This window comes from Lepidochelys kempii, chromosome 4 (genome assembly GCF_965140285.1).
Source record: "Lepidochelys kempii isolate rLepKem1 chromosome 4, rLepKem1.hap1, whole genome shotgun sequence".
NCBI classification, from domain to species: Eukaryota; Metazoa; Chordata; order Testudines; family Cheloniidae; genus Lepidochelys; species Lepidochelys kempii.
The window spans coordinates 108,821,501-108,847,524 of NC_136383.1; the positions used below are offsets into that span (position 1 = coordinate 108,821,501).

At 41.9% G+C, this 26,024-nt stretch overlaps 1 protein-coding gene across 6 annotated transcripts in view; it reads left to right on the forward strand.

Annotated features, from left to right (window-relative positions):
- The window catches only part of KCNIP4 (potassium voltage-gated channel interacting protein 4), an 861,516-nt gene that overhangs the window by 816,616 nt on the left and 18,876 nt on the right, over positions 1-26,024 (forward strand). For all 6 annotated transcript variants that reach the window (XM_073342395.2, XM_078852577.1, XM_078852578.1 and 3 more), the window contains 2 exons: positions 8,125-8,194; positions 18,601-18,671. In XM_073342395.2, the coding sequence (XP_073198496.1) occupies positions 8,125-8,194; positions 18,601-18,671 (141 nt within the window). The remainder of the gene's footprint in view (positions 1-8,124; positions 8,195-18,600; positions 18,672-26,024) is intronic.

A 26,024-nucleotide genomic window follows, 5' to 3' on the forward strand; every position in this document is an offset into this window, starting at 1 on the left:
GCTGTCTGGAGGTGCCACAAGTACTCCTTTTCTTTTGCGAATACAGACTAACACGGCTGCTACTCTGAAATATAATAATCAAGTTGACTTTAATTATCTTTTCATGTAAACCACTGGGTCTTTAACCTTGATGGTGATATATTTTCAATATCAGTTTCAGCTAAAGCAGGCTCCCCAGGTAATAGCAATACACATCAGACAGAAATATAAACTAATAAAATCTAATTCTGCTTAATTATATGTATTTAACATTACTAAAGATGTTAAAAAAGCTGTTAGTTTTGTGAAATTGCATACAAGAGGAGATTAGAGTTTCAAACAAGCAAACAAAAAATCCCTCACTCTTAAATGAAAGATGTTGTGTATTGTTGTTATTAGAGTAACAACCAGAGACTCCAACTAATATCAGGGCTAAGTGCTATATAGTACCTTTCCCCAAAGAGCTTCTAAGCTAAATAGACAAGACAGACAAAGAGTGTTACATGAACAGATCTGTCCACAAATGAAGTTTGAATATACAAAAAATATTCGTCTAATTCTGTCTCTAATTAAGTCATGCTCAGATTCTTTCATCTGGTTGTATCTATACAATCAGAGGGTATCACATATTTGTAGAAAACTCTTAAGTGCCTGATCTTAATAAGTGACTACAATGGGAGTTGAATGATAGATGTGCAGCATCAGTCAGGATCAAATTCTTGATAATTTTTAAATTGCAATTTACAAAAATTACTATTTGAGATTATATTTTATCTTGAATATAAATTATATCTAATCCTATTTTATTACATAAAGCATCATTCCTACAAACTGTTTCAATATGTTGAACAAAGTAAGGACCAGATATGAAGATGTATGCATGTGAGTAGTCCCACTGAACCCAGTTAACTGAATTAATTAATTAATCAGTTAATTAAGGGGCCAGTTCTACAAACCTTACTCCTATAGATGAACCAGTAATATAGTTAAAGGCAGAGGTTCTAGGATCATAAAGATTTCCCCTGTTCTCCTACACTCAACATTGCTATTCTTTGTGACAATACCCAGTTATTTTCAGTTTCTTTCAACTCACACAGCTGGAGGGATAGTTTTATGATAAGGCACAACACTAAAGCCAGGAAATGTGTGTTCTGTTCACAGTGCAGTCTCAGACTTTCTGTGTCATCTAAGGGTGAGATGCTAACCTCTGTTGCTTCACTGATAAACCATGTTCCAATATATCTACTGTACTGGGGTGCTGTCAGGCTTAATCTGTAAAGCACATTGAAGTCCTCAAATGGAAAGGACTTTAAAAGTACAAAGTCTTTCTATAATTTTCTTCAGCCTGCAGATGAATGATAGCATGGAAAGGAAGTAGTGGGCATAGAATCATAGAATATCAGGGTTGGAAGGGACCTCAGGAGGTCATCTAGTCCAACCCCCTGCTCAAAGCAGGACCAATCCCCAACTAAATCATCCCAGCCAGGGCTTTGGCAAGCCTGACCTTAAAAATATCTAAGGAAGGAGATTCCACCACCTCCCTAGGTAACACATTCCAGTGTTTCACCACCCTCCCAGTGAAAAAGATTTTCCTAATATCCAACCTAAACCTCCCCCACTGCAACTTGAGACCATTACTCCTTGTTCTGTCATCAGCTACCACTGAGAACAGTCTAGATCCATCCTCTTTGAAACCCTCTTTCAGGTAGTTGAAAGCAGCTATCAAATCCCCCCCCCATTCTTCTCTTCCGCAGACTAAACAATCCCAGTTCCCTCAGCCTCTCCTCATAAGTCATGTGCTCCAGTCCCCTAATCATTTTTGTTGCCCTCCGCTGGACGTTTTCCAATTTTTCCACATCCTTCTTGTAGCGTGGGGCCCGAAACTGGACACAGTACTCCAGATGAGGCCTCACCAATGTCGAATAGAGGGGAACGATCAAGTCCCTCGATCTGCTGGCAATGCCCCTACTTATACATCCCAAAATGCCATTGGCCTTCTTGGCAACAAGGGCACACTGTTGACTCATATCTAGCCTCTTGTCCACTGTAACGCCTAGGTCCTTTTCTGCAGAACTGCTGCCGAGCCATTCGGTCCCTAGTCTGTAGCGGTGCATGGGATTCTTCCGTCCTAAGTGCAGGACTCTGCACTTGTCCTTGTTGAACCTCATCAGATTTCTTTTGGCCCAATCCTCCAATTTGTCTCGGTCCCTCTGTATCCTATCCCTACCCTCCAGCGTATCTACCTCTCCTCCCAGTTTAGTGTCATCTGCAAACTTGCTGAGGGTGCAATCCACACCATCCTCTAGACCATTTATGAAGATATTGAAGAAAACCGGCCCGAGGACCGACCCTTGGGGCACTCTACTTGATACCGGCTGCCAACTAGACATGGAGCCATTGATCACTACCCGTTGAGCCCGACAATCTAGCCAACTTTCTATCCACCTTATAGTCCATTCATCCAGCCCATACTTCTTTAACTTGCTGGCAAGAATACTGTGGGAGACTGTGTCAAAAGCTTTGCTAAAGTCAAGGAACAACACGTCCACCGCTTTCCCCTCAACCACAGCGCCAGTTATCTCGTCATAGAAGGCAATTAGATTAGTCAGGCATGACTTGCCCTTGGTGAATCCATGCTGACTGTTCCTGATCACTTTCCTCTCCTCTAAGTGCTTCAGAATTGATTCCTTGAGGACCTGCTTCATGATTTTTCCAGGGACTGAGGTGAGGCTGACTGGCCTGTAGTTCCCAGGATCCTCCTTCTTCCCTTTTTTAAAGATGGGCAAGTACTGTGTTAGTGGTTTTTGGAGAGCTGGAGGGAACTATGCAGTAGCAGTGATCAAAAAGGAATGCAGATAAGGTATGGGGGAACTGGAGCAGACTTCTAATTTGATACAAAAGAAGGGAGGCACTGCAGTTCAGGGATGGATAGAGGGTGAGGGGAGAAAGACTAATAAAGAAATAGAGACAGACATGCTTGGCTTTTTGCTCTGTGTTAAGACTCAAGAGTTAAGCATTCTTTGGTAACCTGCTTAGAGTCCAGTCCTGCTTGCACTGAAGTAAGTGGTAATGCTCTTATTCATTTCAATTGTATCAGGATCAAGCCCTAAATACTATATTCTAGAGCTGGTTTTCACTCTTGAATTGTAAAAAAATCTCTCGCAAAAGGTACAGGTTTTATTTCTATCTTTTGGTTCTTTTTTTCGCCTCTCATGTCCTTTATAACAACCTTCTCCTTTCTTCTCATCCTGGATTCTTAGCTGACTATTCAGTGAAACATTTTCTCATCGACATGAAATATTTTGATAAAGTAATACAATATTGGAATAATTATTTTTTCTTTTGGCACATTCTTTCATAGTTTATTTTATTTTATTTCAACTGTTTGAGATTTATACCCCATACAGGACAAGTATGCATAGGAAAGCCAATGTGAACGGGACGGCTTTTGCAAATGGTGAAGTTCCATTCCTCCCTCATTGCTGTAAAGTGTCAGATAGTGTGTTGAATGGACTGTCTTACAAGGATAATCAGAACAAAGATCCATGGAGCATAATTCACAGAGCAATATCTACTTTTGTTTAACATAGTTTGCCCTTTAAGTTTAAGTTTCGTTTGAGCTCTTTCAGCACTTTGTGGAGATTAGTTCTAGTGACACTCTTCCACGTGGTTCTGAATTAATTAAGTAAATCGATTTCTTTCACTTGGCTGAAAAGCAGCTTAATCATCATTTTGCTCTAGTTTTTTTCCCCTATTCTCCTCTCTTCTGCTCCTCATAACTTATACCAACACCTAAAGAATTTTCTACAGAAAGATGACTAATGATTAGCCCCTTCATGATTCCCCATTGGTTAGAACAGCTACATGTGACTTTTAGCAATTATAAAGCCAAAAAGATTCAAAGAGAACCGGAAAATACTTGATGTGCAGTGTCCATATGGTGGTGCAATGTTTTAGTCATGACATTGCAGCTCTGCATCAGTACATGATGATGCTTGCTCACAAATCGCACAAACCAATGTCAGAATGTCAGCATGTGTCTATCTGTGACTTTCATATACTCCATTCAACACTATCACCCCTCTCCCACTCTTCGTTTCCTCTCACACCTACCTGGTTGATGGGAGGGAGGGACTGTTCCTCCTCTCTCCCGTCCTGTTCCTCACTTCTTTCTGCCTTCTGAGAAGGAGATTTCTTTCCTCTCTCATTTTACTACTTTCAACTACACATTCCGCCCCCCGCCCCGGCTGCTTAGGTGGATGGTAGGGAACCTGGTTCTTCAGGTGAATTTGATCAGTGTTCCCCATCTATATCAGTGCAACATAGAGAGTGTGTTCCACCTGATAGGAGCCACATTCAGATCTTTGGACTCTACAAGTCTCTAAGAGCCTTCTGTGGCTTATAAGGTCCTAGATTGAGCTTCAGCAAGTATCTCTGGGCTAATGTGTGCTGGAAAGCTGATAACTAATCGTTTATCTGGAATGACAGATCCAGTTTTTGTCTGATCTGTGATATTAGAAGGAAGTTCATTGTTAAACTCTCATCCTATAAGTATCAGACTAAACATCTTATCCAGCTCCCATTACAGCTGTTTTTCCATTAGAAAAACATGCATTGCCTTTATTAGGAGTTGGTTGGGCCCTAAGAAACCAATTCATTTTTTTTATTTGAAGAATCAGAATAAAAGGCATATACAGGTGTTTCTCCATTATATTTTGGGATAATAGTATATACTAAATTCAAGTTTTCAGTGAAAATGAAAACAGACACAGAGGGACAAGATGAAACAAATTAAACATGCACAGCTTCTAAGTAAATGGACATGAACAGATTCCTGAAACAAAACAGGGTAAACAAAATTATTCAAGGGTTTGTGAATAACGCATGTGAGGAGAGATGGAGAGAGCCATTGTGTTAAATTATCCAAGGTACAAAGTCCAACTCAGCCAATCATATACCATCATTTATAAAAGTAAACAAAAGTTGGAGATAAATAGACTGGTACTAATTGGATTTTTTAGGTTAGCAACAAGTTGAAAGATTCTAGAAATGGGAAGTAATGTCTCACTGAAGTGCTTTTGGCTTCATTAATTTCATTGGGCTGAGGTTGCCATCATTCTTGATATTGTTTATCTGGGAGCCACTGAAAGGGCCAATGGGATGGGTGGGCTGGAAGGAGCAAGTTCATCATCATGGCTCCCATTATCCTTATCACTTCTAGGGGCCCCAGGATCCATGACAACACCACTGGGCCTTTATTATCCTGATCCTGAAAGATGTGCTAACCAGACAAAGCCATAGAGAGGGAAGCTTAATGGCATCAGCACCTCCGCCAGCTCCGGCTAGCTCCTGAACAACATCTAAAATGTGAACCTGAGGTGCCTACTGTTATGCCCTTGTTCATGTGTCATTTTCTTTCCTCTCCTTATTTCTCCTCTTTTCTGTCTTTCTCTTTTTGCCTTCTGGCTAAAAAGAGCCTGCCTTAGTTGGACAAGACAACTCCCCCTTTTACAACACTGCTGTGAGCCTGTGCCCAGAAAGACCAGCTGAAAGCAATGCCTTAGACGGCCTGACACTGGTAAAAGTTTGCCAGGTTTAGGAGTGTCTGATAAGACCATGAACTGTACCTGTAATTTCACAATTGAGAGTGATTGTCGGAGACAGAAGCTGTATTTTCTATGTCTGCTATTCTTTTGTCTCCCCTTTTGTGTGAGTTTATCTTGTTTTCTTTTAAAGAAAACAGGATTTGACTTCAATGACCACAGCTCAAGACCATTTGAATGAACTTTCTTTTATCCCCAAAAGGAACAGTTAATACCATCATTCATTCAATTTGAAAAGACTATCAAACAGAGGCTTTCTCTGATAAAAAAAAGTCCTTAGAGCTAAAGGGAAACAGAATATAGGAAATCGTTCAGATGAAAGGCTTATTTACTTCTTAAGTTTCAAATGCTTTGCTGTTTTCCTTCCCCTTCTGTGTGTGTTTAATAAAAGGTTTAAAAGATTTTTAATTGTGGTTGTTACAATGGGAATAAACCAGCGATAATATGGCACAGACATATTCAATGTTGTAACAGTAAACAAGGGTCTTCTTAATACTTATCCCTTGGTGGGTCAAAGACACCCCCTTAACACAACAGAGCTAAATTTATAAGTCTAGAAAAGAGAGGACTCGGGGGGCACATGATCTTTGTCTATAAATATTTTTAAGATAAAGATATTTAAAGAAGGAACAGAACTGTCCACGATCTCAGGGAATGTTAGAACAAGGAGAAGTGGCCTTAAGCTAAGGAAAGGAATATTTAGGCTAGACCTGACAGGGAAAGTTTTTAACAAGAACAACTGGCCAGTAGAATGGCTATGCTTAAGATGCCATTACTGCAGATATCCAAAGACAGAAGCAATAAGACATTAATGGAAATGATGTAGTGAAGAGCCCAGCAAAATTAAGAGGGTCAGATTAGGTGACCCAAGTGGTCATTACTGGCTCTACTGCTAAACAATTCCATGAAAATGGATTGTTTTTCAAACAGTATTTCTTTCAACCGGTGTGTTAATACGTTAATTCATTAAGTGTCAAAGAAAAGTATCACAGTTTTAGAGAACGCATGGACAAATCCTGTTATCTATGGTAATTGACTCATGTCACAAAACCCAAGCTGCATGGCAGTTGCTAACTTATAATTGCGCTAACATAAAATATAATTCAGACAAGTTTTTCCAGGGTACATTTGAATCATCTTCTCTGTGACAGCATTATTTGTAACAGTTAACATGTAAAGTTTTATGCTGTCATAAACGGCAGTTTTATTCCTGACACTTCTGTCTAGCCTAACCTAAGGACTGATGTAACTGGAGTTGCTAATATTTACTATGCCTCTTGTGACCTACCAAAAAGAGAGCAGATTGCACATTCAGTGAAAAGGGCTTACTCTGGATGTCTTGCTCTATAAACGAAAGAAAAGGGAGAGAAATCAGCTTACAGACTCCTATTTGCTATCGTTGAACTTGTATTTGCTATCTAGGATGGATTGTTAGAACTATGAATGCATTCAGTGTTCTCCATTTTGATTTTTATGAGCCCACAGGAAAAACCATGTTGTTCATGACCTTCATCTCATCCTCCAATACCTCACATGTCCCCTTTCCTGAGTCTAGGTCTATGAATTCCTAATGTCCCATCACTCCAAATTGTAGGCACATGAATAAATAAAAATTAAATGTGTTAATGTCAAAGTTTTGCTTTTCTTTCCTTTCGGTTTAATAAAAATACTGTGTGTTTGTATAGTGCTTTCCATCCAAGGATCTTAAACATCTTAGCAATGTGGATCAGTTTTCTTAGCCTCATTTTATAGGTGGAGAAACTAAGGCACAAAGAAGTTAAGTGAATTGCCAAGGTCAGCCACTGAGTCACTGGCAAAGTGAGGAATTGAACACAGATCTCTCGGATCTAAGTTGCCTGCACTAGCCAATAGATAACACCATCTACCTTCTATTTCTTGTCTCCAGTGAGCATTTTTATAAAATCACCATTCTATTTTTCTTTTTCACCTTGCCTAGTTTGCCTTCCTTCTAATCTGCCTTCTAGTCCTCTTGTTTCCCTCTCTAACTTGGTTCACACACAAGGAATAATGGGACAGGAGGATCTTCAGGGCTTGATTTTCCTCTTCTGTGCTGTGTTCTTTTGAGTTCAGTGGCCACATCCTTTATCCTTGAGGTGCAGTCTGAAGGAAATATTGCCTCAGTGCTGTGTAGCTGGCTTCTATTCAGCATGAGAGCTGTCTACAGCTGTGAGGTAGCCTATGGCCAAAGGTTACATTGACAGCTCCATAGAGGAAGGACTGCAGCAGAGCTTAGTGCAGCTTGTGTCAGTCACCCAGCTCTGTGAAGATACGGAAGTTTAGGTGTGGCATAGAAGGAACCCTCATCCCATGGGAAGTTCATTAAAAAGTGGCTTTAAAGTGATAAATTATTAATATTTGTTTTAAAATGCAAGAATCAGATTTTGTTTTTTCAGTATTTTAATATCCCAGATTCACCTATATCAGCTTTATCATTTGGTTGTATGATCTCATGAACAACTGATTTGTTTGCACTGAGGTAAAGGACAGTTTATTCATATGTCTTGTCTGTGACTTTCCTTAGGAGTGTCCCAGTGGGATTGTTAATGAAGAGACCTTCAAAGAGATTTATTCTCAGTTCTTTCCACAGGGAGGTGAGTACTTTGCAGACATAATTAGCATTGCTAGCATTTACAGAGAACTGCGCTTGTGAATTTCTAAATTGGATTATCAGCCCATTGTTCATATTAATAAACTGTTGTATAAAGTTCTGTAGAGAATTGTAAGTATCTTAATGAATAGAAGTGTTCACAGGCATGTATGACAGTAATCAAAAAGAGGAGGTATTTACAAGGTGTCAGCATATAGTTGTGATACACAATCTGAGTATCTTTGAAAATCAGGATTTTCTCAGCATGTCATCTCCTTGTAAGCTTTAATGCAGCTATATCTTTGCTACTCTTTGTCCCCTCCCCCCAAGATCTTACACAATAGGAATTTGTGTAGGAGGTAGTTTAAATGTGTGGGCCAAATTCAAATCTAGTGTAAGAGGGTGAAATCCCATTAACGTCAGTGGGATTTCTTTCCCTATTCCAGGTCTTTTTTCATCCTCTTTATTCAGTGAAATAGTTTCCAGTGATGTTCAGTAATTTCTCAATCTTCCCCATATTTCAGTGAAATGAAAGTACACAATCACTTATGACTAATGTTTTTTCTTGAACCTCAGATTTTCCTTTAGTGTTTATTCCCCCCCCCCCTTTCCTTCTACTGTTCCCTCCCCACTTCTTTTCTATTCAGTTCTCCTTGTTCATCTCTTCCTAAAATGCTGGAGAGTGGAAGATTTCCATGGAGCTACCTGGCAATGGCTGTTGCTTTTCACTTTTATGTAAAACCTTAATTAGTAGCAACCAAAACTCCCAATTAGTTTTATTTTAAATAAAAAACTAGAAGGTAAAGGGGTAGTAAACCCAAGTAAAGGGGTTACCACTGTTGAAACCCACAGCAAGCAGGAACATTCAAAAGGAAGAACAAAACATTTAAGAAGAGTAGAACTGCCTGATGATTGTCTAACTGTCTAGTTTTTTATTCCAATCAGTATAAAACTGTAGTATCAGTTATAAGTTATCCTGGTTTGTAAAAGGTAGCTTTTCCCACATGCTTTAGCAAGTTAAAGCAACAGAAGAAAGAAACTATGAACATCCTATCTTCCATATTTTCACTAATAGGCATTCTCCAATCTAGACCAATATAACAGAACTCACCCTTTTTTACTCTTGCTTCATATGATGTTGGTAAAATACATGAAACAAATGTTACAGCCATATAGGGCTTGTTACTGCAAAGCACTGTGCATTCTCAGTTCCAAATGATTTTAAGAACATAGAGTGAAATCCTGACCCCACTGAAGTTAATGGCAAAGCTCTCACCCATAGCATGTAGGCTTTCCTGAATTGAGAAACTTCTTTTCTACATATTTCTCAAAGGGGCTCCACATATACTAATATCATCTTTTAATGTGGACAAATATAGAGGTATCAAATCCAGTGAATTCATTCATCAATAATAGGAGGTGTTATGGAGAGCTAATAATGTGTTTATCCTTCAGAGGTTTTTATAGCAGTTCATCAGAATTTCATGATTGTAACTCCACTCTCTACCTCTCATATCTCTGCTCATAATTCTCCTTGAACCACGAGGAATATAAATTACATTAATTAAAAAAAAATTCAAACATGTGAACAGCTATCACCATAAATTTAGTATATGATCTATTGGGATTGTGAGAGAAGATAGCATATAAGGCCTGCTTTTTCTTTTGGTTAGACCAGTTTTACATCAGTGTAACTCTATTGACTCCTATGGAATTAGTTATGATTTGCACTAATGTCAATAAGCTCAGAATCTGTCCCATGATGTTTCTCTTTTCTTAGGGCACTTCACATTGAACAGAGGTTCAAATGTATGAATGAGACCACAAGATTCTTTGAGGACATTGTTAATAGTGGCTCCGTTATAAACCACATCCACATACATAATTTCCTTAAACTCACTGTTCCCAGTTCTAATATGCTTGATTGTATTCTTCATTAGAGCTATCATATTGTTAACGTGCAAGATTCAAGTAATTCTTATAAAGTATATAGGAAGGATAGTGATCGATATGTCAGTCATATTTGGGGATATATGTTCCTATTTCAGTGCATGGCAGGTGGAATTTTTAAAAGTGTCCAGCATTGACCTAACTCTGCTCCCATTAAAGCCAGTGATAAAACTGGCATTGATTTCAATGGGAGCCAAGTTAGCCCAATGCAGAGTTGCTTTTTAAAATCCCAAACAGAAACATCACTCATTTACAAAAGTCAGGCCAGTTATGTAGCCAAATTTTCATTGCAAGAAGCACATACTAAAGAATGTCATTTTGCTTCCCTTTACACTCACATTTTGTATATTCAGAAGACTCAATGTCCTAATTATTATTTTTAACAGTAGTTTGGTATTAAAAAAGTGAACTATTCATCAGTGACTGTCTACTGAAACTTTATTCTTCTAGTCAGAGATAAAATACTTATGCATGTTAGAAGATCAGGTACAACACAAATTCATGCCTCCCTTTCAATTTTTGTTGTGAAAGAATATTTTCATTCTTTTTAAATTATATCAGTATACAAAGGAAAAAATAGTGATTTGATAGTGTAATCCTTACTCGGGCAGAAAACTGCACAGAGATTTGCTTGGGTTAGGATTACAACATTCAGCTGTATTAGGAATTTCCAGTAGTTTAGAATAAAGACTTTGATCCTACTCAGAGAGCCACAAGGGCTGCATGGAGGTTCATTGGTTTTATTTGGGCTCTGTGCAGGTGCAGGGGTTGACCTGTGCAGTTCTCTGTGTGGGACTGACACTAAAGTCAATTCTTTGCTCCTCAGGTATTCAAGATGCCTTGTTAGTGCAATAATTTACAGATACCATGCATACATTTAAACTGATCCAGATTATCAGATGTAAACTCCTAAACAAAGGGCGAGATTGGGTGCTGAGCTCTTTTGAAAGTCTCGCCAAAACAGTCCATGTATTTAGAGTCAGAGAGGTTTAGGCAAGAAGGGGCCACCAGATTATCTAGTCTGACTTCCTGCATATCACAGGCCACCAACACCACACAGCACCAGCACACTAAACCTAACAACTAAAATTAGACCAAGTATTAAAGCTCACAGGAGACTAAATTGTTATGTGCCACACACAGAGCGTGGGAGGGACTGAGGTGCATCAATGCCAGAGGTCCCTGCAGTGGCAGGGAATTGATTGAGTGAGCTATACCTCGATGATCCCAGCAAGTGACCTGCATCCCACAGAGGAGGTCACTGCCCATCTGACCTTGGGGAAAATTCTTTCCCAACCCCACATATTGCAATCAGTTAAATGTGAGCAAGAACCAGCCAAAGCAGGATGCCATCTCAGAGAACCATCCCACCCTGTCCAATGTCCCACCTCTAGCTGTGGCCCTCTCTGCTGCTTCACAGAAAGAAGACCAAAAAAATCTGAGAATACACTGGAGAAAAAAATTCCTTCCTGACTCCTGCAGATGACCAACTGTGAAACCCTTAAGCATGAGATTTCAGTAACATAAGACATAAACCGGAAGGGATTTCGCCCAGGGCTGCTGAGCCCTACTCTCCTCCTAACCCCACATTTGAGACCTTCAGTTAGTTTGCAGTTAAATTTTCTTGGATTGTTTTTATGTATATCGGATTATTCAAAAGAATACATTGATTAGCTAACTATAAAGAAATAGGTGTGGTATACACCTAAAATCATCATTCCTGTATTATATGTAGCTATGTGCATCAGCAGCTCATATAGTATAAACCAGGGATCAGCAATCTTTGGCACATGGCCCGTCAGGAAAATCCACTGGCGGGCTGGGATGGTTTGTTTACCTACAGCGTCCACAGGTTCGGCTGATTGCAGCTCCCACTGGCTGCGGTTTGCCGCTCCAGGCCAATGGGGGCTGTGGGAAGCAGCACGGCCGAGGGATGTGCTGGCTGCCGCTTCCCGCAGTGCCTATTGACCTGGAACAGTGAACCGTGGCCAGTGGGAGCTGCGATTGGCCAAACCTGCGGATGCTGCAGGTAAACAAACCTTCCTGGCTCACCAGCGGATTTCCCTGATGGCCGTGTGCCAAAGGTTGCCGATCCCGGTGTAAACAATACAAAAAATGAGACAACTTCTTGTTAGATCATCCCATTCCATTTGAGGAAGCCAACTACGGTGTAACATTTCCTCTGTACAGTAATCAAGCAACTTCCACCAGTCCTCAGGACATTAGTTTCACATGTTACCAGGCAAGTCATTTCATTAAAGTGCAGGAGAAGTGGGAAGGAGGGGTAGAAAGGGGACAAGAGAGTGATTTGGGTTCCGAATAACAAATGGATGATGAAGAACTATAGTAAAATGAACATGTTTTATAAGGCAAAAATAGTTTTCAGAAAAGCTTTTTACATTATAAAAGCACTCAATTAAGGTAGCTGCATTAAATTCTCTAGCATATAGGAAAATCATTGCAGTATTTGTGAAGGAAGGGGGGCACACTGCCTCCCAGCATTCAATGTTCAATTCAACGGTTGTGTTTACATGCCACCAAAAATATAACTTAGGACTTGATCCCTAACCTTTCAGGTCACAGATAACAGTGGATTCACTGGGCCATTATTAAATTGTTTACCCTTGATGTTCAATGGGATGCTGGTGGGTGCATAGTAGCTACCCCTTCTGTTTGTATAATTAAGATGTTTTAAGGTACATGATATGAATCTCAAACAAATGATGACTTTTATATCTGTCCCTTCTGCAACCTGCCAAAATGTTAATGTATCCTACTAGTTATGATTCCTGGGCATTGAAGAGAAACTGTATTTCATTAAAAAGTCAAGCTCTGTCTGCAGTGAATAATACTCAAGATTTAGTGGGAAAGAGATCGCATTAAGTAGCTCTACTTAAAACATTAAAGTACCTCACTCTGCAGTCTTTTTTCAGGCAAAATTCCAGCCATCCTCAGTCAGTGTTTTACCTGCACAAGGACTGCAGGAACAGGGACCTAAAGAATCCTTTTAAATATACAAACAGATCACTCTCAAGAAAAGATTCTGCAAACATGGGATTATTTTTATTCATATATCTTGATACAAATGAGAATTAAAAATAGAATTGTGTCCCTTCAGCCATGTGTGGTCTGAATAAGGCTGTAAACCATAGAAAATCGTTCCTTTAACACATTTATATTCACTCTAAACAGACAGTAAATAAACAGGAACACTTTACCATGATAGCGAGAAAATTCATTGTACACAGTGTACAATTATAATTCTGTAATAAACAAAAGTTACTGCAGACAGTTCCCATAGCACCTTCCACAGCACAACAAATCTTCTCTCAATACCTTCCAGAAATTTTGCGTATTAAAATCTCAGATCTATTTAGGAGTCTTCAAACTTCCAATACCAGAAATAATAAAGAAATAATAAATTAAAATGGGGATTTAACTGGTGGGTGGTACTTAGCCATCCATCCAGTGTTGTGGTCTCCTGTGTCTCAACAGTATGTTCTTTTTGAATTCAATGAAAATGCATTAGTAACATATGTTCAAACAGTGCAGGGTTTGTTCTTACAATAATTAATGTATATAATACCAAATTAACATATTGTAATAAGACTAAGACTATTTGCAGTCCTTATTCAGATAAAAGTCACGAGTATTTTTAGTTCAAAATGGGATTTTTGCCTCTATTAGGAGTGCATGATACAGCCTAGAGCAGTGGTTCTCAAACTGTGGGTCGGGACCGCAAAGTGGGTCGGGACTGCCTTTGAATGGGATCACCAGGGCTGGCTTAGACTTGCTGGGGCCCAGGGCTGAAGCCAAAGCCCGAGGGCTTCAGCTCTGGGGAGCAGAGCTCAGGTTGCAGGCCCCCTGACTGGGGCTGAAGCCCTTGTGCTTCAGCTTTGGCCCCTCTACCCAGAGCGGTGAGGATCAGGCTTTGGCCCCCCTCACCCGGAGTAGTGGGGCTCAGGTGGGCTCAGGCTTCCTGGGGTCGTGAAGTAATTTTGGTTGTCAGAAGGGGGTCACAGTGCAATGAAGTTTGAGAACCCCTGGCCTAGAGAAAATGCCATTGATAGATCCAATGCAAGAAGATTGTTTTGGCCCTGCATAGTGACCAGCTTTTCAAGGTTAATATGATTTTGATAACACAGAATGCAAATAGTGTACACAGAAGCCAGTGGTTTAGTCCCCTGTAGATCCTGCTAGACAGAAAAGGACTTCTTAGGCAGTAACAAGGTCGTTCCCTGATAAGACCTTGTGTTGTTCTATAAGCATGCCACTCAGGAGTGCTGCCACTAACGACAGAAGATGTGCCATGGAGTACAAATTCTGATGTGATATGATGTGGAAGGTGATGAAACAGAAGGGTAACAGAATAGTGTAGAGGGTTACTATCATAGAATCGGAGGACTGAAGAGGTCTTCTAATCCAGGCCCCTGCACACAATGCAGGACTAAGTATTATCTAGAGCATCCCTGACCGATGTTTGTCTAACCTGCTCTGAAAAATCTCCAATGATGGAGATTCCACAAACTCCCTCATGGTTTTAATTAGGGATGAACAAGGTGGAGCAGATGAAAAATAAAAATCTGAACATTCCCTCCAAATTAATATCATTTGGGAGTTGGAAAACTTTGGATAGCTGTGATTAAAAGGTGCACGCCTCTGCACTCACTGTATTGCCAGGACCAGAAGAACCAAAATACGGCAAAGAACAGTTTCCTCGTGCTATTTCTGGATTGGCTGGATCAAAATTAGGTAGAGGAGATCCTGCTTTTATAGGATTGCATAGTCTTTGCAAGTCCCTTTGGGAGTGAGGCTGAATAAGCTTTTGATAAGCACCCTAACTTGTCAGTACTTGACCAGACACAAGTTTACCCATCGCTTAGTTTTAAAATCTGCTTACATACACAATTCCAGTCCTTAACAATTCCTTCTGTCCTGGAGGGAGGACGTGCCCAAGCTGAGCTCCTACCCTGTGCCCAGTAGAGCACACAGACTCCAAGATGTTCTTGTTATTTTATTATTTAATACTTGTATTGTCATAACCCTAGTCATGGACCTTGACCTTGTTGTGCTCGCTGCACAAACACAGAACAAAAAGATGGTCCCTGGTTCACAACTGAAGTATAAGAAAAGAGACAGCAGATGAATGCAGACACACCACCAGGGGAGTATAAGGAAACAATGAGACAATATTGGTCTGCATGATAGGCAATAGTTTCAGCACACCAGCAGCCTACCATAGAAGAAAGCGCAAATGGACTTGTTTGAAAAATTAACAAGTGGGATAATGGAGGCTGGAACCATGGGTTGACTGGATGCAAGAGTCAATCTCTCGATAGTGAATTAGACATGGTAGGTAGGCTGTAATAGATCATGAAAGGCCTTGAAAATGAGACAAGTAGCTTATATTTGAAGGGGAAGCCAATGGAGGGATGCAAAGGGTTCAGGTGTCTAAAGCGACAGGCCACAAGAGCATTCTGAGGATATGTCTACACTGCAGCTGGCAGCTCCTGAGTGTCTGCTGGCTTGGGTAGACAGAATCACAGTAGTTTCACTTGAGCTAGCACATTAAAAATAGCAGTGTGGATGTTGTGGCCTGGGTGGCAATTTGGACTAGCCACCCAAACATGAACCCAGGAGTTTGGGTAGGCTTTGACTCAGGCAGCTAGCTCAAAATGCCACATATCCGCACTGCTATTTGTAATGTGTTAGCTTGAGTAAAGCTAGTACGAGTGTATCTACCTGGGCTGGGAGACATGGTCCCAGCTGCAGTTTAGATATACCCTTAGTGGATCCGAGCAGATAAGATTACATTTGTCAAGGCCAGAGTAAAGGATATTGCAGAAATCAAGACACACGATGAGGGAGCATGTTAGCTGTGTCACTGGATAGGAAAGGCCATATCTTAGAGATATTCTGCAAAAAGATTTGGTAAGATTTAGACATAGCCTGGATGAGAGGGCTTAGGGAGAGGACTGAATCGAAGATGATACCAACGTTACAAGCTTGAGTGACAGACAGAATGGTGCTATCATCCACAGTGATTGAGAAAGGAGGCAGCAGGCATGACTTGGGGGGTAAGTTTAAGAGCTCAATTTCAACCATGTTGTGCTTGAGCTGATGGTGAAATATCCAAAAGCCAAGAGAGGCCAAGATTTTACTTTGAACAGAAGGAGACAGGTCTTGAGTAGAGAGGTAGCTCTGGAAGTCATCCCTATACAGATGGTGGTTGATTTCTGCTTGCAAGTGAGATTATCCAGAGCTAAGGTGTACAGGGAGAAAAGAAAAGGACCAAGGACAGGGCCCTGTGGAACCCCGCAGAAACCTATAAGGGTGGATGAAAAGACACACTGAAGGATTGATTAGAGAGGTAGGAGGAGAACCAGGATAGGACAGAGTCACAGAAGCCAAGGGAGGAGAATATTTCAAGAAGAGTATGGTCAACAGTGTCAAAGGAGGATCAGAACTAGTGCTGTTAAAAGGCCAGTTCCCCAAAGTAAAAGACATGGGATTTTGCTGATGGGCCTTGTGCTCATGGAGTAGGGAGACAACTTGTGGCTTTGGCAGGCCCATGTCCCTTCCCTGCTTTTAGTTCCCTCTATCTGTGTCCTGGGGATAGTGGGGGCAAAGGATTCAGTAGAGAAAGCTAATCTGAGGGGTAGATTGAGAAGAGTCTCCCTCGAGTTATGGGTTGTATGGTAGGAGCCCTGCAACTCCCACACTGGAACCACGTAAAAAGCCTACTATGAGAGTCTGGGTGACAGAGGGTGCAATGCCCATCCCCTGTATTTAATAAAGTTGTGGTCTGATGCTTAAAATCAGTCCCTATGTCTGTCCTCACTCACTGATATGTCTGGATCAATAACAACATAAAACTGAGCCTAAAATTCTTCCCTAAGGTGGCTACCCATAGGGTTTCCTCCAGGACCTATATCCTAACTTCCTAGTTTCCACTCTCCCCCAAGATCCCCACTCACCCTATTCCAGGCTGGAGTTAATGAGCTGCACCTGCCACAATGAGGCCGCAGAAATTTATCACCTTCAGGCAGGATCATCCCTTCTCCCAGAGGAACACCCAGGATATGTTCATCTTTGGTTTTCCCTGCATGACCTTGGGCAATTAGCTTCCAGCTCTCTTTGCCTTAGTTCCTCATCTATAAAATAATAACACTTCCTTGTCTCGCAAGGATTTTCTGAGACTAAAATTAATGCAAGTTTGTGAGGTTGTTAGTTATTAAGGTAATGAGCACTATAGAAAAGCCAATGCAAATACAAAAAGCAGGGAGGGATTACATATATAAAGTGTGGAGAGGAAAGTAGGGCAAGTAAATAATACCTCAGGCAGTATTAACCTGCATGGTGTTCTAGCACAGGTTTTGGGTGTGTGTTAGGGTGGGAACGGAAATCCAAAGAACTCTTGGGAGCTCAGAGAGAGGAAGGCTAGTGTTATGGTTAAGGCAGTAGACGAGGACTCTGGTAAACTGAGTCACATATCATCTGATTTTTTTGCTACAGGAGCTCTCATCTCTTAAAATGAGACCTCTTAGCTCTTTGTGCCTCAGTTCTGCATTGATAAAAAGAGGAAGATGTTACCTTATGTTACAAAGAAGCTGTCAGAACAAATTCCTTAGTGCTTGTGCTCAGGTGCTATGACGACAAATACCACAGAAAATCCTCCAAATAAAACAATCTCCACTTTTTAGCTTATGCAGTCCCTAACGGGAGACAGCCATATGTAAATATTGAGAGGTTTGGCACATTTTTATTGTTTTCTACATTTATTTTTCAAAGCATGTCAATTTAGCAGTAGCCACGAAACTCAGGGAGAATAAAACAGTTGTTTAATAAATGGATCACTTGTTTGAATGCTCAGTCATATTTTTAACTTACTGATCACACCAGAAAATCAGTGTCCATCTCCAGTGCTCATTCATGTAGAAGCCTGCTGGCAAGTTCAGTTACAAATTGGATAACATGGTTCCCTTCGAAATAAAAACAACCCACCAAATCCAGTGACAGTTGTACTTTGTTTCTTCCTTAGAAGTGAACAAGTGAACATCATCTTCTTCTGCAGCTCAGTTATGGTCCCTTATCTGATGAGCAGAGCCCTGAGCAAATACAGACTCTTTTGTAAATACTGAGCATATTATACTAGTCACAATAAAGTCACACTACAGTGAATGATCCCTTATGATGATGAGAGTACATAAGGATAGTCTGAGCCAGATTTTTAGAACATAGCCTCTGTTTTTGAGACTATTTTTGAGGGTGTGATTATTTGTGTAATAATAACAATTTTGTTCCTGCAAAAAGGGAAACCTGATTAAGGCTGGAGTTAACGTTTAGCTCTGTTCGTGGCTAAAAATTTTCACTGTAGAAAATTAAAGAAAATATGCTTTACGGTACAAGATAATTTTTTAAAATGCACTTACTAAGGAACATTCTGTTTTTAAATTTTAGATTCTACAACCTATGCACATTTTCTCTTTAATGCATTCGACACTGACCACAATGGATCTGTGAGTTTTGAGGTAAGTGCTTTTATCCGTTTTTAATTCTAGGACTGAATGTATTTTCCTCTGTTGCTCACCAGGTTAGCTTTTTTAGCTGTGGTCCAGATTTCAGGTTTTTCCAATGCATTGGCAATAGCCACTATTATTTTAGAAGGGCATCTCTCAGCATTGTACCTCAAACTGTGCTGCTGATATAATGTTCATTTAAAAGGCAACCTGAATTAGATGCAAGTGACATATAAGAACATCTGATCTTGCTTGAGTGCCTCCTGTGAGATGACAAGTGCTCTCAACTCCAATTGAAGTTAATGGGACTACTCAAATAAATAAGGATTACTCGCATGCACAAGTAGTTTCCAGGAGCAAGCTTTATATTTACAAAATGTGGCTTCATGGCAAATGTACTGTACAACATAAGCATTTAAAATAAGCTCTTCCTCTGCTCAAATTCTGACACATGATTTCAAGGTTCTTGCACTTTGCCTGCCACAACAGATGACATCATCAACAGCATGGTAAAGAGCACAACTCCCTGGTGTGTTTTTTGCAGTAGTGACGTGTGTCATCAAATATTGAACAAGAACCATGACCATAGGTCATGGAATTTAAAAAGCCTTTCAATTCACCACTAAAGACTGTATTTATTTTATGTCACGTCCGTCATGGAGAGCTGCTATTCTCTTCACCGTTAAGGTCATGATTAGCTAAAATAAGCCCAATTTTAAATTTGTCTGAAATTTCTCACATGTGCAAGTTTGTAAGAGAATAATTTCTCTCAGAGTCTGGCAATGATGTGTGATTTTACAAATATTTTCACCCTTTTATTATTGATGCGTTCTTGTAATCTGAATAACATGGAAGCAGGTGCCTTTGCCAAGGAGGTGTTCTGTGACTACTGTATGTAAAAAACAAATTCATTGGGATTTTCCTATACTTAAAAAGAAAACAGCAACAATATTTTGTTTAGGCTTTAGGTTTATTTGAAAACACATGGGCCCTTATTCTGCATCTGGATTCATGAGGTGAACCTCAGCCAACTGAAGTCAAGGAGGTTCTGTGCAGTGCCAATAGCAGAACAAGGGCCTTAATCTGTATCTTTGATCCATGGACTGATGGGTTGCTCCTCCTTTCTCCTCAAACTGACTACAGAAGAGGTTTTGATAGTGCATAGTCATTTGCTTGACCACACTTTGGTTCTTTACGAAATTTCCTCAAGAGACCAAATAACTCATGTCAGTCAGCTTTATTGCTATAAGCCAATAATAATAATATAGTACAGGAAACAGGTTCTATGTGATGCCAGTCTCTGGGAAGCTTTCTCATGTTGCATTGTTACATTTACATCACAAAAGGTGAACTCCCCAGGTTACACCCCTAAAGCCATCTTTTTACACCCTACCTGTTCACAAGTAAAAAGAACTATGTACATCATATGAAACTAGATTTAACCGATAAGCTTTCTATCTTGTTTTTCTGGTACCATGGTGTACCACTTATCTCTTTGTTCTGAACACATGTATTTCAGGTACCAAAGGACATGAAGGCACCGCCTTGGTTTGTACTAGGGTAGAACAATCAGATGTCTTGTCCTCTTCCTTTGGGACATTCCTGTACAGGCTTGTGAGAGTAACTCCCTTTCTGTTACTATGGTAAAGCACTCATCTGTCCTTCTCTTGACAGCTTACCTATTTGCTGAAAACAAAACTTATTTCAGTGAATGCAAGGGAAGAATATAAAAATGGCCATTCTGGGTCAGACCAATGGTCTATCTCGCCCAGTATCCTGTCTTCCAACAGTGGTCAATGCCAGGTGCTTCAGAGAACAGAACAGAGCCGTTATCAAGTGCTCTATCTCCTGTTATCCACTCCCAGTTTCTGGCAATCAGAGGTTTAGGGACACCCAGAGCATGAGGTTTCGTCCCGGACCATCTTGGCCAATAGCCATTGATCGACCTATCCCCCAGGAACTTACCTAATTCACTTTTGAACCCAGCTGTACTTTTGGCCTTCACAACATCCCCTGGCAATGAGTTCCACAGGTTGACTATGTGTTGAGTTACGCAAAACTTATAAGTGAGCAAGGTTTCAAAAAAATCATAGGCCAGTTTAGGCAATATAACTGCTATAATATTTGTGCTTAATGCTATTTGTGCTTAATGTATACTAATATGGTGTGGATAATGCATATTATAATATAAGCAAATATTATTCAACACAGACAACCCTGGCAAAGAATTGTTTGTACCAATTTTCTAGCCACATTTCTGCTGTTATTGTCTGTTGTTGAAAAAAGTCACAGCAAAAGGAGCTCCTGCATCTCTCCCATGCCATTTTGTTGTTTTTTCATCATGTACGAAATAAGTCCTAAAAAAGGCAGGGCTTGTCTGGCCTTATTCTGTTATAGTTTCTAGGGCAGTGGTTCTCAACCTTTCTTTTTCGCAGACCATTTGAAAATTGCTGAGGGTCTGGCAGACCACTTAATGATCTTTCCAAATGTTGTTTATACTGTTAGCTAACTATTGTAAAGCACTTTGGATAAAAGCGCTAAATAAAAAAAATTATAATAATTAATGTTTTTTGTTCTACAAATGAAAGCACACAACTCATATTTTAATATCAGTATTCTTACCTTTCTAATGCGATGGATGTACCATCTCTCCCTTCCCACGGCAGCCCCCAACCTAGGGCTGGGAAGGAGGACCATCTCTCCCCAGCAGCCACAGCCCTGGAGCTGGGGAAGGTCGTCTCTTTCTCTGGCTGCTGCAGCCCTGCACATCCCAAATTCCAAACTAATTAGGTGCCTGGACCCTGGAGAAGACGCACATATAACGTGAGATGGTGGCCTTGGGGAGCCATGCCTGCGTGGCTCCACTATTAGGTGGGTGGCCCTTCATTTTTTTGTGTGCGACCACCCAGGCACGCGCCTTAGAGGGAACTATCTGCAGACCACCTGAATGGAGCGCACGGACCACAGTTTGAGAACCTCTGTTGTAGGGGATTTGAACACACCTAAGGGAAGTCCGATGTACACTAAGGGCTTTGAAAAAAGGAAATAGAAAAACAAAAATGAGGTTCTGTTTTGTTCATTTCCAGCATAGGTTTTCAGGTTCAATTTTGTACAATATTAACCTAGGTAGAGTGATCCAGATCTCATTTATACTGGTGTTAAAACCAGAGTAGCTTTATTGCGGTTAATGGAAACTGGCCCAACGTTCTTTTAATATGTAGCAGCATAATACCTACAAACTAACTGCAGAATATGAATACCTAAGTAATTCTTTTTATTCTTTAAAGTAGTGTAAACAATTTCTAAACATATTACCCAGTAGTTAACTATAGACAGCATGTAGATTCATTAGGCAGTGTGAAGAAATGATTCTAGAAAGAATAATTTTTCTTACTCATAAATTGCAACTTTGCCAAGTTTTTTCTATACCGATTCATATCGTAGGTATGGCTGTCCTCCATTCAGTAAAGAAAGCAGAGAGGAAAAGCTCTAGAAAGCTGGAGCATAAATACTCGTTTGTCACCATCTATAGTAAACTGTATTTACTGCTAAAATGCTCGCTATCTATAACCTCATCATATCAAGAACAAATCACATGGGCTTTTATGTAAATAGGCTGTCTGGATTGGTATAGGAAGAGCCAGAAGAAGTGCAATTTCCTTTCTGCTATGTTCTCCTGTACCAACCTAATTTGTAAGAATATAATAAAAAACATGGATTTGCTGGAATTGTGGAGAAGGGAGGAAGCAATCGTGTGCTCCAACTTTTTCTAGGCATTTTCACTCCATTTTGCAACCAGCAGCTGCAGTGAGGAGTGAGGATATGGCATAACTATGTATTACACCCCATTTGAGCCCCAGTCTTGCAAAGGTTTATGTACATGCTTAAATTTTAAGCCCTTGAGTTGTCACTTTGAACTCATTTGAACTACTTGTATGCTTGAAATTAAATACATGCATAATTTTGTGCTGCCTTAGGGCCCAAATTGTCTGAGTTATAGCTGAGTGAGCAGCCCTGATCCGACTTTGGGTTTGTCTCATAGCCATGGCTTATCTCCCAAAGGCGAGGCACCAAACTATAGCCTTCCTTTCCCAAAGCCTCAAACCCAGCCCAGCAAAAGCAGTGTGTGCCTGTCTTCAGCTCCTGAACAATGCATCTGAAAACAAGTCTGAAGTGTCCAGAAAAAATGTGCATGTGGTAAACCTTTAGAATTCTTTCAATTTGGAGCTCTGCCAAAGGTTCAAGTAGAGTTTATTTGGGAGGGAAAAAAAAAACCCTGCAAAGTTTTAAATGAGTGTAGGGCTCATGACAGGTGCAAGAGTCAAAACCAAGAATCTAAAACATTGTTTTTTCTTCGAGTGATGGTCCCTATATGAATTCCAAAGGTAGGTGCACATGTGCACCATGTACTGGAGCTGGAAGTTTTTCAGCAGCAGTGTCCATTGACCTGTATGACTGCCTTATGTTGCCATATACTCCCTGCGAGGTTATAAAAGGCCATGCAGGGCAACGTGCCCTCAGTTCCTTCTTACCGCCTGGTCGGAGTTGGAATGCTCCCTTCACACTCGTACACTCTATGAGAACTATGGTAGATAGTTCTGTTTCCTTTTTAATTTGTACTTCTGTAATACGTTAGTGTATATAGTAGCCTCTTCCTCTCCCGACCCCTTTGGGGGATTCTGCCCCGCATTCCGAGGTGCAAGAACTGCGCCTCATGCCCTCACTCATTCTCCGTGAGTGATGAGGACACACGTTGCCTCTACTGCCCAGGCGAGACACACCTTGTCACTCACTGAGATATCTGCAAGTCCTTCCCGTCAAGGATCTGTGACACTCAACTTTTGTGCCGCCACAAGTTCCTCATAGCGGAGGCACTCTGGCCCTGTGTGGAGTCTGATCCCGGACCGGTGCCTGGTGATGCACTGCCCATCACTGGCAATGAGTGCTTTGCCCTTGACTTCACACCTGGATCCATTGGCACCACCAAGACTTGAGAAGGTGCACAAGGACAGTCACAAGTGCTCTCTCAAACGCCATTGCAGATCCCCATCGCAGACCGCTGTGATGCACTGCGTTTCCTCCCTGAGGTGGGCTCAGTTGGGTGAGATGTTGAGTGACGACCCCACTGGGCCACCCTCTAAAGCAGGGGGCAAGGCGAATCAGAAGCGAGATCCACCAGCACTGCCGGTTCCTGCAATCACTGAGGATCCCTACAGCCCGCTGGTGTGAACTCCTCCGCCACGGCAGGATTCTTAGGGTTCCACTCCACATATCCTCTGCTCTGAGCAGCAGACAAAGTGATGTGCCCTGGACATTGGACCAGACGGATCCACTGGTCCCCACATCCCACCTTGAGCTATCGTCCCTGCCCTTGCCGCTTCTTTTAGCCTCCGGCCCACCTATACCAGCGGATGAGACACTCCTCCTCAGCTGTGACCCATCCCTGCTGGTCACGGTACCACCCGCACCAATGGTTCTGCCACTTCTGGGGGCTTTGTCAGACTCGGAGGTCTCCTCAACAGAAGAGTTGTCCTTCTCCCTGGTCTCCCAGCGTAGTGCGGACTGTGGGCATCCCCACTTTTTCTGGCCCACCAGCCTGGGTGGTACCCATATCCATGGGGCCTGCAGTACCATCAGGAATCGACCTCATAGCACCACTGACCCACGTGGGACCCTTATTGGAGCCCATATCCATCATCAGTTGGCCTCATAATAGCCCACCCTAACCCCTCTGCCAGATCTGATCACTTAGGACCAAAAGGAGGATCTGGAGTTCAATCCGGCACCACCGGTCCCAACGGCAGCACCCTCCTCTCCAGATGAGGCCTTGATTCCACCGACCCTCTCGCCTCCTAACAATCACCATCAGTACCAGGAGCTGCTACAGAGGGTGGCCCTTGATTTGGGCCCCCCCTGGAGGAGGTCCAGGACCAACCAGACAAGTTGCTGGACATTCTGCAGCTCCGGGGCCTGACGCGTGTAGCTCTGCCCATTCACAGTGCCAACCTACAACCCACATGAGTGGTGTGGTACACACTGGCATCCTGTGCCCCGACACTCAAGAGGTAAGAATGCAGGTATTTTGTGCCAGCTAAGGGGGCTGACTTTCTGCTTTCCCACCCTCCTCCAGCCTCGTTGGTCATGCATGCAGCCATTGAACAGGAGTGCCAGCACTCCACCACTTCCACCCCCATGGATAAGGCAGTGAAACGCCTGGATCTCCTGGGCCACAAAGTCTACTCTTCTGTGGCCCTTCAATTCCACATGTCTAACTATCAAGCTCTGCTGGCGAAGTACACTTTTAACAATTATACCAAGCTGGCAGAGTTCTTAAAGGACACCCCAGAGGACAAGCACCAGTGGTTTCAGGCCCTGATGGACAAGGGCCACATTATGGCCAAAGTCAGCCTCCAGGCAATAGTGGATGAGGTAAAAATGTCTTCCCAGTCCCTGGCCACCGGGGTGGCAATGAGATGTGATGTGTGGCTCCAGTTGTCTGGTTTTCCCAGGGTGGTCCAATCCACCATCGAGGACTTCCCTTTCGACAAGGATTAGCTGTTCTCCACAAAAACGGATGAGGCCCTGTATTCACTAAAGGACTCATGGGTGACCTTCTGGTCCTTTTGGATCTACACCCCCGGCCCCACCACTGACAATCTAAGCCACAGTTCTGGCCGCGCCCGTACCCGCCATACCAACCCCCATACACGAGGTACCAAGAGCTGGCCCGCTGGTGCCCTCACTCCCAGCACCCATGGCCATCTGCTTCCGCTGCCAGACCTTGCCACCAGCAGAAGGCCCAATTTTGATGTGACAGTCAAGAGCTGTGAACCCCCCATGTCACTACATGCAGCCCCCTGTGGCATCTTTGGGGTCTGTCTTGCTGTATTTGCCTACCAATGGTGGAAGAGCACCACTAATTGATGGGTATTGGAGATATTATGACACAGCTACTCGATAGAATTCCTCACATTCCCACCTCACCAGGGCGCCTCCCCCCCCTCGGGAGCTCTGCTTACCACACCCTGCTGCCAACCCCCTTCATCGGCAGGGGCTTCGACTCCCTGTACTTTCTCATCCTGAAGAAAGACAGGGGCCTCCACCCTATCCTCAATCTCCATTTACTCAATACTTTTATGAGAGTGCACATAGATTCAATCACAGTACAAGCCTTTCATCCAGCAGACCGCTTTGCCACCCTCACGGCACCCTGCGCCAAAACCCGCACATGACAGTGCACTGTTGTCTCTGTCTCCTCGGTCATATGCCGTGTGCATGCCTCCATATGTGCTGCCTACAACTGTGGCTTCTCTTGGTCTGAAGGCCCCATATCAATCACTTGGACTCAGCCTTGACCATTCCTAG